Here is a 13,922-nt window from a genome sequence, read left to right on the forward strand (position 1 = left end):
CAGAAATACAGGTGTATTGTATCTCAAGCTCAGCTGGAACACACACAGACAGAGTATACATACTTAATTTTGATTCCCTGATGTAAACCAACATGTAGGCATTAGTACAATGCCGTACAGATAAGTCGTCGTCATGACCTCCATAATTGTGTTCGATTGCTTCTTCCTTTGTACATCTTGATACAACATCATCATCAAATTTACACCACTAGGGAGAAAATTGTATATAAATAAAGTTTCACACATATAAAAATATGTTCTTGAATGACAAGTTAATTCTACTTCTGGCATGTTTTTCAGTGCTCTGAAGAGCCTASCATTTTTCTTCAAGAAACAGGTATAAAGTGTATTCATCAAGTATATAAAGTATTCTTCAAGTATAAAAAAAAGTGAAAATAAAGCACTAATTCAATATAGTTTCTGCAATCTGCTAACTTCAATTTGAYGTAAGGCCGTAAATTACCACGCCTCTTCTAAAATATCTCAACACTTTACACAGAATATCAGAAGTTTTAGCCGAGTAAATATTCAAATAATTTATCTTACAATTATTATTCAAATATATTGCATTTCTGTATGACGTTCAGACAACTGACCTCATCTGATGTAAAATAAAACACAAACAGCGGTGCACAAGATACCTGACTAATATTTGTAAATTTAAAGTACTTTACAGCAATTTTGAAATAAAACAGTTTCCAACTGCAACTTGTATCTCCTCTAGAATTAAGAATGAGTGATGGATAGCAACAAATTAATAGAAAAATCTGACTACGAATTTTACTACTGCCGGTCATGGACACACAAAAATAGGAAACTCAAGGGAAGAGGCACCTGACTGACAAACATTCAATCCACTCACGTCACCTAAAGCTACAAAAGCATGCAGGAGAAGTGAACTACACAGCCACAGAAACATAAAAACATCCATGTTTGCTCCACTGTACAGACATCTTAAGGAAATAACTGGACAGAATTTGCTTGCTGTACAACTACAACATGTATAAATACACATGATCGAAGGGATTCCCTTAGCTCATGTCTTTGGCCAAAAGCCAATAGTAAATATGAATTTGCTCCTCTTAGCAAGGAATGTGACTCTAATGCCTCTGAAAGCTCGCTCCTCCCTGAAGAGCAGAAGAAAAAAGGCACAGAAATGCAGGCTGCTGCTTTGGCTTCTGTTTTAAGATACTAAGTATTTTTCCCAAATGTAATAAAATAGGTGACATAAGAAGAAAGAGGGAAAAAAAAAAAAAAAAGTCAAGCTAAGAACTGCATCACATATGGATTTGATTCCTCCATGAAGGAGCATCCCAGCATGCTGTTAGGAAACAAAAATTCCGAAGATGTGACCATTAGGAAAATTACAAGGATATATTTGCAAAACACAAATACGTTCAGTTGGTTTCCAATACTCACTTTGCCATCCCCCTTTGGATTTAAGTAAACAACATAATGTCCACCATGGTTATCTCCACTGTGTACCAGAACTGCATGAAGAATGTAATTAGCAGGATCTTTAGGATCTGTTTTCTGCAAAAATTCATCTAGTGGCAACTGTTCAGGAAATTCAAACCTAGTTTGGAAAAGAATTAAGACAGTTTTATTTTTACTCGAGACAGATACATCCTATTATTATGCTGAAGGACATCAACACCCTCAAAGCGAGCTAAACGAATTGAACAGCTACAGTTATAATGCCAAATAATACACTACTGACTGAAATATTACTTTGGAATGCCTTTCAAGTGCTGAAGTGTCACTTCTATTTTATTGCTGAAATAAAGATTTTGTTTTCAAACAAAAACATACGTCCTTGGGTAAATATTAATTTCTAGAGATTGTAAGTAGGCACAGAAGTTCATGGAGGCAAAGGGAAGGATTATTTATTTGTCCTACGTACTCTTGGGGCAGCCTAAGGGAACATTCCAACTTTGCAGAGATGGCACAAAGAATGTTCCACATACTACACTATAAAACCACAACAGAAACAAAACAAACAAAACTTATTTACTTCACATCCCAAATAATACCTACAAACGACTACTAAGGTAATAAATTTGTTGCTCAGCAACTTAACATTCAATTGGTGCATCTCTTAACAATCTACAACATATGCCACCGCACTTTCCTGGAGCTGATTCAAAATGAGAATTTTGATTACTTATAAAACATATCATGAAATTCAAATTTTATAATGCAAAAACTTACCTATCGTTTATCTTGATGTTTTGGTCAGTTTGAGGATCATACATAAATCTCATGAGTTGTAGGTGTAATACTGGTGGCAATGTTAGGAACTTCACACCTTTCTCTGCCTCCTGAACATTGGAAAGGAAACAGAAGGTTGCTATTACAACTTTCAGCAACTATAAATACTTTGCTGTAGTCTCATCTCCTATGGGCTTTTATTTTATAGTCCCGACCCACAACATGCACTACAAGGGCCAAGAAGTTAACTCTCTTCATGCAGTACAAACCTTCCTGCAAACTACTTCAATAATAATTAGGAGGAGTCAGTTGGTTTAAATGCAGGCCATTCATACAAGCAAATGTGAACAGGAAAGTGAGTTAACTCCACAATTGAAAGCAGAAGAGAACACAGAGGCTAAGACTCTCATTTCTGATCATTTAAGAACTGTGTGCTCACTGTATCCTGCAAAACAGTATTTTGCCATCACTCTACACCCTTCTAAGAAAGGCCAACTCCATGGATCCATTTAACACCCCTGATGACCAACAAGGATCTCTGCAAAGTAACCTTCAGACTTATCGTGATGAAACTTTTATTAGATGCACTTAAACAGAGGGTAATTTTAAAGGAAGCATTTGACTGGATTCTCAGTCATGTAAGTCTGTAGAAAAAAGTTAACCCTAAATCAYTCTGTTGACAAAAACATTTATAGGTATAAAAGCAAAAATTCACTGTTGATTAGACTGTTTTAAAGTTCTAGCTCCATTTTAAGAAATCTAAGAGGAAATATAGAGCTAGATAAAAGCTTGCCTAAAGGAAAAAAAAACACTAAAGAAATAGTTGACAAAATCAGGAACGGATTTTACAACATTTTTGCTTTGTGGCTTTGTTAAGTAATTCTATCAAACACATAGAAAGAAAATGTAAAATGAAATTTAAAAATACCTGCAAGCCATGTTCTCCTGCATCATATTTGTTATCACCATCCAACTGCTCCACTGCAACATAGTCAATGAAGGACTCAAATACTACATGAAAAAAGATGTTGGAATAATAGGGAGAGAGGAAGAAAAACAGAARTTTACTTTAGCATGGAGGCTAAGTAATATATTCACCAATATATTCAGCAAATAAYGTATTAAGACTTTAGAGCTCTTATTTGAGTACATCTGTCTTTATAAAGAGAAAAAGAAAGCTGTGCATTGCTTACAAACATCGTGCAATGTATCAAAATTGGAGAGGGCATACGATAACATTAACAGATTTCTAAATCAAATAGTTGCACTTGTCTGTCACATTTTCTATTCTCAGTGCTTGATTGCTAAATACCAAGCTAGATAATTTTGTTTGCTGGACTCTTAAATGTCCTTTTTTTCATGTCTTGCATGCCAAGTACCTGCTAAAATGATGATAAGAAACTACCACTAGGGCTGCTCTGATTAGTTAACTCCTTATTTGCTTATTACCATGGTCGGCCTAATTTGGAATTTATTTCCCACAAGTTTACTTTTATATACAGGCTGCAATTCACTGTGACAACATGACTGAATATAGCAGGCACTTTCACAACACTTGAAAAACCCCTGAAATGCAGAGTATTATGAAAAATGTTCAGTAAGGGAACTACAGAGACAGGGCAAGGAAGGGAAACAGGAATGGAAAACAGAAGATAACACGAGTGGAAATACTACTCGTATTGCTACAAAAAAAGATTTTCAATGAGGCGTCCAAACTAAAGATTTCTTTCTCTGAACTAAAAGTAAGGATTTTGAAACCCATTTGAAATCACATGGCATCACACATCCGACAAAAAAGTCCAACACGTTGAGGTATTCAATTTGTGCATATCACAATGCACTACTTACTATTTTTCTTTCCCTTTATACTCAGCTGAATGTCATAATAATCTTCTATTCGTTCAGATCGATAGTCTACATGTTTGCACTGGATATAAGACTGTGAACAAAAATTTAAAAAAGGGATTTCAACATATACAAGTAACAGAATTTATTTAAAAAATATATTAAATATTTATTTAAATAAGTTTAAATACGTACCACCATCTTCCCTCTGAACAATTTAGGAATAGTGCCTTCTACACACGTGCCTTTCATTTTGTTTTCCACATTATCAAGCAGCTGAAAGAAAAATTAATTTTTAAAACAGAAAAAACTTGGATACTTCTTGGACTTACTCACCACACAGTTAATTTTAATTCACTGATTGAGTGCGGAGCCACTCGCATTAAAATGAAATTTTAGGCAAATCCCTGAAGACTCTCTCAAACTTCTCTGAGGAATTCTCTTTCCTTCAGCTTTGGAAAACCTCACAAGTGTAATGATATGCTCACCCCTTCCCACTATGGCTCTTAGGGACCACCAGCAGAGACACTCTCTGTTTTCAACCTTCCCTGTTCTTCATAAAGGATTCCCCAATTCTTCATCCCAAAAAAGCTACAAGCAGCCCTTTCCAAAGAAGAATAAAGGAAAATAAATAACGCTCCCTACTCACCCAAATAAAACAGAGGCAGAAAAGATCATTATTACTAAGGGTCTACTAAATAGTATAATATATATAGTATTGACAGACAACATGATGGAACRTAAATGTATTTGCTAGGACCAGTGAGAAATGCCAAAAACATACCACTCGACATAATTCCTGGACATCATGTTGCATGAAGCTGTCTAAAGTTTCCCACCTGTATAGGGGAAAACACAAAATTACCATATTATAAGGCAGATTTACAACATAAAAGACATTTTCATGCTATCTTTCAAAATTGGATACAATAAGACATAAAGACTGTGAGATTTAGCATTGCTTAATGCACTTAAAAAAATCTGTAGTATTTACTTGGCTCCCAACCAGTCCTAGATCCACTTCTGCTGCAAGCACCTAGGCGAGAGCAGAAGAGCAGGGTGGGAGACGTGGGGTATTTTGGCAGCCAGTCTGTGCCCTCCTGCCCCGTCTTGCTGGGGAGGGCACCAGGAGCAGGCCCAGAGGCACGGCTGCCAGCAGAACTGCCCATCCCCTCCCCAACCTGTTCCTGGTTCCTGTCAAAACCTTCTTGGAGAAAAGCCCCGGGAGCAAGTCCGTGCTGTCAGCGCCTTGCGGAGGCTCCTCTGCTGGCTGCATCTTTCCTGAGGGCCCTTCAGGTGCAGTGGAGCAGAGTGTGGGGATTATTTGTGCAGGAAGTAAATGGGTTGTAGGCAATAGCAGCCCCTTTGTGCTCCTCCTCACACTCCATCTCAACACGTACAGGGCCTCCAAGGGGATGGACACACACACACAGCACTGTGCATGTGCAGTCGTCCAAAATGAAGAAAAGAACCACACRCTCGTATCAGTGATCAAGGAAGGCTGCTCCGGGCAGCCAGGGCACTTTCTGCTGCCAGGAGCCAAGGCCAGAACCCTCAGGAGCTCGTGACAGCCGAGAAAATGTCCTGCTAGGTCCATGGCCAGAGCTCCTCTCTCACTAATGGAGCAGCTCCTCAACCATATTCACTACTACCTTGCCAACACAAAAGGCAGATACGAGCTCATCTGCAAAACCTTCCTGTCAGATACAAAATTAGGCACCTCGCAAGATCCCCAGGACAGGTCTCATCCTGCTACTCAGGATGACACACGACACTAAATCAAGACAAAATATTTGTATTAGCAAATCTTGTTGGTCCAATGGAACAACAGGAGTGTCAACAAAAACCTTGAGAACCATTTTTGATTAAAAAGAATAACCTTCACTTCACACAAAGTGCACTTCACACTATGCACACAAAGCATAAAACTTATGTTAATCTTTATCTTCTGATTTGTGAACAGTGATAATCTAAAAAAGTTTTAATGTACCTAGGTTGTAGAGTTTTAGGTCTCAATATTCCAAACCTAAATTTATACTTGTTAACACTATATCCCGACCACAAGTACGAGACTGACCAGAAAATGAGCTGGATACTGGTGAAAAATAAAAATAAAAGGACACTAACAATACATGCACCCACACATTTTAACTCTGTATTTTTTAATTTATTCAAGTGTATGACACAATAATCTAGTTAACAAATGAGCTCCAATCCAGCTATTAACCGCTGTGTTTGATGACTGTATAAAAAAAAGATAATTTTTGAATAAATTGACTGCAGTACTGCCTAGAAATAAAAATGTATCCACGTTAACTTAGAAAAAAGAGCACTCGGTAATAATGTAATATTAACAGCTCTTTGCACCCCTCTAAAAACATTCTAATTTAAATAAAACATTGTAAAGAAAAGTTTATGAATCCGCTAAGATCYCAATATATATTCCAAATTTCCGAAACTTACCCAAAAGATTTTGTTAACTTTTTTGTTCCAACCGGCTTGTCACTATGTTGCAGCTCATAAAACACTCGTTGCAATGCTAAAGGAACACTTTTGGATGAATCATCTCCTTCCGTGGGCATCATGTACACTGCCTGTAGAAAGCATTTACTTCCATTAGTACCTAACTTCGCTGCTCCTGTTTTTTAAACACATTCTTCCCTCCTCAATGCCTTGCTTCACATAACTCCCTATAATCATCATTCCCAAGAGTCCAAAAATAAAATAAAATCTCCTAGTGGCAYATTAAAAAAATTAACTGGATTCCCTCCTCTGAGGGCATCATGGTTTAGAAAACCTGAACAACTAACTCCATTCACGGTAACGTATCTAAGTAGTTCCCTTACTCCAACCTGGAAAACAAAATACACCAAAGAATTCAATATCTTTAAAGAACTTATCATCCTTGGCGTGTCTATGTCTCAATATGCCTTAGATTTTATTATGCCTTAATATGTCTTGATAGCAGGACCTGATATATTGAACAACACCAGACTTTTGAAAAGAACTTTTTTTTTTTTTGCTTCAGCATAAGGTGCCACAGATGAGTGGACCCAGAAAAGTGGAGAGTTCTGTGAGTGGAGCCCGGCCTGAACCCCAGGGGTTCTCACTGTGTGTCCATGTGCCCAGACCTCAGCCCTGACCATMTGACTTATCAGATATTTCATTTCCTCCCAGTGAAAACGAGTTAAGAGTTTCCAAAGCACAGCTGAGTTGCTGGGGGACRCGTATTCAGTGCTTTGCAAATGCTCAACATCAATCTGCGTTTACTCTGCTTCTGCCTTTACTCTGCTTCTCCAAGATTTCAAAATGTGCTCAGCGTGCTTTTTCAAATTTCACGAATTGGAGGGGAAATAAGCATCTTCAAAACTTGGTGCTAAGGATCAACTTAACAGCTTAGATCTTACTTAAAGATCAATTAACAACTGAGCCTCAATACTCCTTCCTGCAAATATTTTTGCCAATTCACTAGGCTAAGCACCTCTAGGAAGCAGGCAGGCTCAGGCTCGGGGACACATCCAGGCGAGTTCTGAGCCCCTCTAAACACAGATCCCTCATCCTCCCCAGGCAGCCTGGTGCAAGGCTGGACCACCCTGCCTGGGAACATTTCACTTCCTAGTATCAAAACATACAACTTCAAAACAATTTCAACAAACTAATGAAAACCCCTACATAGCCAGTACCAGCACATTTTCATAAAGATTTTTTTTAAGACTTCTAAATAATAAATATTTAGATGCTAAAAATTCTTCTCGACAAACCAAGATTATATCAGTAATGGCAAATGAATATTAAAACTGCCTAAAAGGCAGTTTTGTTCATAAAGACTATAGACTGTTTCGTTCATAAAGAACTTTGAAAATCTTCGGAATAAGACAACTGGGCATTTCAATTGATGGCTGTTATCTTTCTCATAAACAAAGTTGCAGTTACCAGCCAGAAAGCTGAGCCTTCCCCGAGTAAATGAGTTATGAGCACCCCTACAAACTGACGTGTATTGGAGGACATAGGGGAGGTACAGGGGCAGTGCCTCTGAAGCTGGGTTTAACTGAAACAAATTTCAAGAAGAATTTCTTCTTCACAGAACACTATTACTTCATCGCACTTCATTTACTGACAAYGCATTTCTGATAAGAGATACTCAATTAGATTAGATGCAACCATTATAAAACCATATTTTTCTTTCAAGAGCAATAAGAAGTTGTTCAAAAATGTAAAATGCGCAAACATTATGAGCACTCAGCAAAAAGAAAAGGCATTATAATGAATGATAAACTGAATGAGTAAATTATACCTCTTGCAAAAAAAGAAATAGGTGCAGTACGGAAAACAAGGCAGGTAGTCATTTCTTGTGCATGGCACTGGTAAGGTCTCAATTACAAGTCTAAGGGAATTTGATGTGCTACTTTTTGCAACAATTCAAGCGGCACTTTGCAAAAAGAAAAAAACAAAAATCCCACTGGGACACTTGCAGGCCACAGTGATAAAAATAATAGCAATAAGACAGAGGAAAAATAGGAATATTAGAAAACTTCCAGCCGGCTCATGATGGAAGAAAAGAAAGCTTAATAGAAATGCAAAAGCTTGCTCATATGTAAGAGAAGGCAGAGGTTGGAAGAGAACATTGGCACTAAAAAATAGACAGTAGGTGCAAGGGATAAGATTGCAAACACAAAATACTTGAGTAAAAATAGGGAACAACAAAAACTAAGAGACAACACAACAAAAAGGAGCATATTGACAGAACCCTCAACATATTTGAGAGATTTGATTATTAAAGGGTAATAATCAGTAATGACAAAGTGGAACATGAATCAGGATCAGCAGGAGACTCCTGTACTAAATAACTGCAAGTCATGTTTTTYCCTGTATATTCCATTTTCCAAATAGTCTCTTTAATCTCATTTCCTCCAGCATTTATTTTTTTACTCCATCAAGGCTATTTCACTACTTTTAAATTACATACTACTTACTACATACCATTCTGTTTCAGCGAAATGTTTATTAAACCCATATTATAAGTTCAACTCCTTTCAGTTAAACCCATATTATAAGTTCAACTCCTCTCAAAAAAACATTTGTAGTAAATATAACAAAATGCAAATAAAGCAAATAGAAAGTGTTTAAATCATTAAAATTTCAAAGTTCTCTGTCACAAAAATGCTAGCTGCAACAACAGAGAATTCGACTGCGCATAAAAATTAAAAGATAAAACAAATTAACTACATAGCCCATATTTTTTGTGCTGTCTGTAGGCTGAGAAGTTGTAATTAACTTTCTGTTTTAACTATTTCAAGAAAGGAAAATTACTTCCCGCTCTCAGCTGCAAGAAGGACAATCAGCATTCTTCTTTTCCTGCAACAATTCAGTGCAAAATTAACAATAAAGTCTAAAAAAAAAAAAATCCCTTAAGTTAGGAGTTCACCAGGTATCTTCTCTACTTAGACAAAACCAAAAGCCTGTGTTGAACAAAGGGTAAAAGGAAGCTTTCTCCACTTGGTCTCATGTAAGATGTGACTCAGGTAAGTCAGACTCTTTTTCATGACAAGGAAGAAAGCAAAAGAAAGGGATGCTTTGCCTCTAATACAGCACTTCGCATATTTCCTTTCATATTTTAAGTTACCTTTCGTAGTTGATTTGTGAAAAATAAAGTCTGTAATAAACTGTTCATGTAACAAGTTGCTCCCTGGTTTTTTAACCCAACGTATCCTGTGTGCTTCTTTGAATCCCACCTAGAAAATAGTGGTTAAAAACAAGTTAGATCTGAATCAAGTATGACTGCTATTAGAAAAAATTTATTCTTCATTATTATATCCTACAAAATAAAGAACTGCAAAATTCTTGGTTCTAAAGGCTCATGTGGCAATAAACTATTATTAAAAGATACCAGCATCCAGAGCTAAACTTTTAAGAGCATGTCTGTATTTCAGTGCAGTCATTAAGTGGCATGAAGTAGAACAACTCAGAAAAGGCAGATGTAAAACAAGTCAACTAAGGCAAACTAGAGAGCAGAGCTGTCAGACTGTGTCCAAGACACTTACCACTTCTAAGATCAGAAATGGTGAAACTAGGTATGCAGAGGTATTAAACCATAAACCAATTTACATCCAATTCAAGAGTTCTACATTATACTRTGAAACGCAAATAGAAATTTAACCTTGAAAAAAATCACTATGCAACTAATGAAAAACACTGCCTTGCGAGAATTCATCAAATAAAGGAGACCAAGCGACTACAGTCAGCTATAATTAATAACACAAAATACTTGAACATTGGAGATGCAATTTTTATTTTTAGCAGTGATACTTACGCCACTCCGTGTGGAGCATCTGCTTGAACATAGACTTCAAAAGTAACTTTGTCCTCTTCTATAAAACCTTTCTCAGGATCAGTAACTTCCTGTAAAACAGGGGTCATGCAGGAAATGAAAACTGCAAAACTTGTGGCTCTCGCAACATGATTGTAACAAAGCATCCAAGAGCACTTAGCCTCCAAGTCTGAGTCATCAACAGAGCCCTTTTCAATGAACTAAAGAAGTGGAAGGGCATTAATTAATCATTTTCCAGCTTCATCCACTTAATTCTTTTCAATATCTCCATCTAGGAAATCTGTTCTGGCTTTTAAGGTTTTGCAATGCTATCTCTTTTTTTTTTTTTTTTTTTTTTTYTKGATAATAAAGACAATAATCAGAAGTTCTGCTTCTATTTGAAGGATGTTGTTTCAGACAGATGAAAGACTATAGGACCAACCATCAAAACGTTTAAGAAGCTGTCTCAGTTAAAAATAAGCCTTGAGAGTATTATCAATACACTAAAGCATCTGCGTGTGCACACACGCACACACACACATCCTGGAAATGCAGGAAAATCTAGGTTGCTTCAGAACAACTATGACACAGCATAAAAAGAATTCAAAACGTAAGTAAAAGCAATCTACAATAATTAAGTGCAGAAATTCATAAGAAATTAAASAAGAATCTTTAGCAATGACACAAGAAAAAATCACTTCTAAAATGTAATTATTATTCTACAGGTGTTTCATTATTCAAAAGCAGAAGTTCAACACTACTGTCTAGTAAAGAATATATACATACACACACACTTATACAATTACTTACACTCCAGGCCATAAAGTTGGAAAAGCCCCAGTCATTTTCCTTATGAAAGAACAAATGGCTAATACGGCGACTGAATGATTTTTCATCATCCTTGTAGTTTATTATCTTGAGAACTGCTTGTGCATGGCAAGACCATGACCTATAAATACAAAAGCAACATTCTGAACTCTTTCCAAACTAGCTTTTTATAGCCAYTAGAAATTTTGGAGGGCAGAGGGAGGGTATTATTTTCACATTTAGGGTTGTGGGCTTTTTATCTTCTTTGATATTGTGTGCTTCATTATTGCTGGGGGCAGGACTCCCTGGGGTGCTCTGAAGTCAAATTATGAACATAAGGTTAGAAGAGAGATTTTCTCTTAGGGCACTTGAGTTGCTAGGAAAGCTCTGCCAGACAATCACCAGCACCAGAGTCAGAGGTGTAAGAAGGTAACTGCTCTCTAAGCTGAGCTACAAATTCTACCCATTTCAGGGCACATGGGTGAATTACGGGGGGCTGAAAGTGGTGCTCGTGGTGTCTCCAAGAGCATTAACTCAGCCTTTGGCTAAATAAAAGTAGGAAGCTCTTCCACATTCCTTCCACGGCATAAACTCTCCAACCTCCTAATTTTCTCAGAAACCCTTTGTTACTGTCATTCCTGTTCAAATTCRTCCCACGTGCTCAAGTTAATGATTAGACTGAGTATCAATTCAAAGTCTTGTCACTCTCTCGTATGATGGCATTAGCACTTAGCTCCACAAGCAACCTCCTGCTTAATGCTTTGAAGGAATTCATGATCTTTTTCCTTTCCTCTGTGTGTATGAATCACATCTCCTGTGACTTTAGGACTTTCTCCTTTGCCTTTTGCAGCTCCTGAGAGTTCTCCATTTGGGTTATAAAAAGGACAACTGTCAAGATTTTCAGTTCTACTCAGCAGGAACTGCAACTTTTGTGAGATTTCATGCAAAAAAAAGTCTCACCTTACTGGAGAGGATACCTGGAATAGTGGGAATCTATGAACACACCAACACACATTCATTTACTGTGGTTTAATGAATGACAAATTCCATTTAAAAGGACAACTACCTYTTACACTTCTGTACCCGTTACTAGCAGGGTAATTACCTGCCTGTGCTTTTCACAGGATGGGATTTATGGCCCAGGTGGATTAGCAACCCAGCAATCAAATACACCCAAAATACTCAAAAAAAAAACCCTCAAAAATACTCAAATTCTACCACAAACTTCTAGCCACTCAGCCTAAGCAAAACATTACTCTTATGCTTTGAGATTTTTGAAGGGTGGGAGGAAAGSACATTCAAAACTTGGCAGAATCCTTTTCCTTTTAAAGCAAGTTAGGCAGAATAATTTCAGTAGGTATTTGTCTTTCTTTCAGTATAGATTAACTACCACCCAATGGGGGCTTGTGAAATAATTACGAGGGTCTTACGTGGAATCAGATTCAGCATTGCACTGAAGGAAGAATCCTACGCTTTTTTGGTGCGGTCTGTCTGGGTAAAGTCGTGGCATAACCATGATCTTCCATGGCAAATTCCGTACAAAGCAGGGCGGGCTGAGGACCGACTCGCTCAACCTGTTGAAGCGCTCGACTGTGAACTGGAACGTTGCTTCTGACCGCCAACTCGTGTCTGTAACACACACGGGCAAGGAGTATTGGGGRAAAAAAAGGCAAAAGAAAGGATGTTCTCTACTCCAAAACGCTATTTTTGTTTTCTTCCCACATCCACAGTTCCTAATATACCAAAAAACTTTTCTGCTTTCAAAAAGTGTGATACCTGCTGCCCTTGCTTCAGGTTTCAGAGCACTTCAGCACAAAGACACAGCAGCGTTGTGACTTTCCTGGCCAAAACCAGCCACCCCTGCAGAGGCCTGATGCTTCAGAGAGGGTTTCCTGGCATCTCCTGGGTCCTTCTCGGTGAAACCCACCCTCACAGCTCGCAGGGAAGCAGGACCCTTCACTWAAGCACAGATCACTGTTCACTAGATCACCAGAAACTATTTAGAACGTTCGATCTCGTAACAAAGATCAACYCTGAAACAGGAGTTTCTTTAGAAACATAAATACCACCTCCAGGGATACCCTCCCTTCTCTCCTTCTGAAAAGGATTCCACCTGCYACAGGGAAAAGGTTCTTTCCACGATGAGCCGAGTGTCACACTTAGCACCTTGATGTGACATAGAGCCTTCAATCTGAGGTCCAAATATAGAAAGTGATCTATTTTACAACTGAAGCACAYATTTAAGGGAAAAGCAGATTTCTTTACTTTTTTTAGTAAATGTTGCTGCCTTTGAAGTACACCAAGGTTACTTAAAATATTAAAATARAAGGTTACTTAAAACCTAAAGTATTTTAAACATGAATTATTAATTAAGAAGCGGGCTGAATATTCTGTGAATGTTTTAATAGAAAAACTAGCATATGTCTAAAACTATGGCTCCTGAAATTCCTCTAGCCTCTAAGATCAGCCTATGAAGGGATGCTTCACACAGGCAACAGCAATAACCTACGAGTTARGGAGATTTTGTTTGAACTTTTAAGTTCAGAGGGAACTTACTCTGCTACTTGGAATTGATGCACCTTTATTTTTTTCATAACCTCATTTAGTATAGACTATGGTGAACCCRTTATTCTCTCTCACAAAACTTGGCTGAGTCCTTTTCCATAAAAGCCCACTGCTTTCCTTCAATCAGTTCCTTTTAATTGCTAAGTCATCTCAGAGCATCAATAGGATACAGCGAAAAAGCAGCCGT

General features: G+C 37.6%; 1 protein-coding gene across 1 annotated transcript in view; it reads right to left on the reverse strand.

Moving 5' to 3' along the window:
* Positions 1-13,922, reverse strand: part of USP7 (ubiquitin specific peptidase 7) — a 55,633-nt gene that overhangs the window by 17,511 nt on the left and 24,200 nt on the right. The window contains exons 3-14 of the mRNA XM_026049094.1: positions 12,601-12,799; positions 11,174-11,312; positions 10,367-10,455; positions 9,680-9,788; positions 6,520-6,650; positions 4,841-4,895; positions 4,252-4,332; positions 4,060-4,150; positions 3,140-3,222; positions 2,212-2,321; positions 1,420-1,576; positions 64-208 (exon numbers count right to left, since the gene is read on the reverse strand). Of these exons, the coding sequence (XP_025904879.1) occupies positions 64-208; positions 1,420-1,576; positions 2,212-2,321; positions 3,140-3,222; positions 4,060-4,150; positions 4,252-4,332; positions 4,841-4,895; positions 6,520-6,650; positions 9,680-9,788; positions 10,367-10,455; positions 11,174-11,312; positions 12,601-12,799 (1,389 nt within the window). The remainder of the gene's footprint in view (positions 1-63; positions 209-1,419; positions 1,577-2,211; positions 2,322-3,139; positions 3,223-4,059; positions 4,151-4,251; positions 4,333-4,840; positions 4,896-6,519; positions 6,651-9,679; positions 9,789-10,366; positions 10,456-11,173; positions 11,313-12,600; positions 12,800-13,922) is intronic.

Source organism: Nothoprocta perdicaria, unplaced genomic scaffold (genome assembly GCF_003342845.1).
Source record: "Nothoprocta perdicaria isolate Ctin4 unplaced genomic scaffold, notPer1 scaffold_59, whole genome shotgun sequence".
In the NCBI taxonomy this organism is placed as follows: domain Eukaryota; kingdom Metazoa; phylum Chordata; class Aves; order Tinamiformes; family Tinamidae; genus Nothoprocta; species Nothoprocta perdicaria.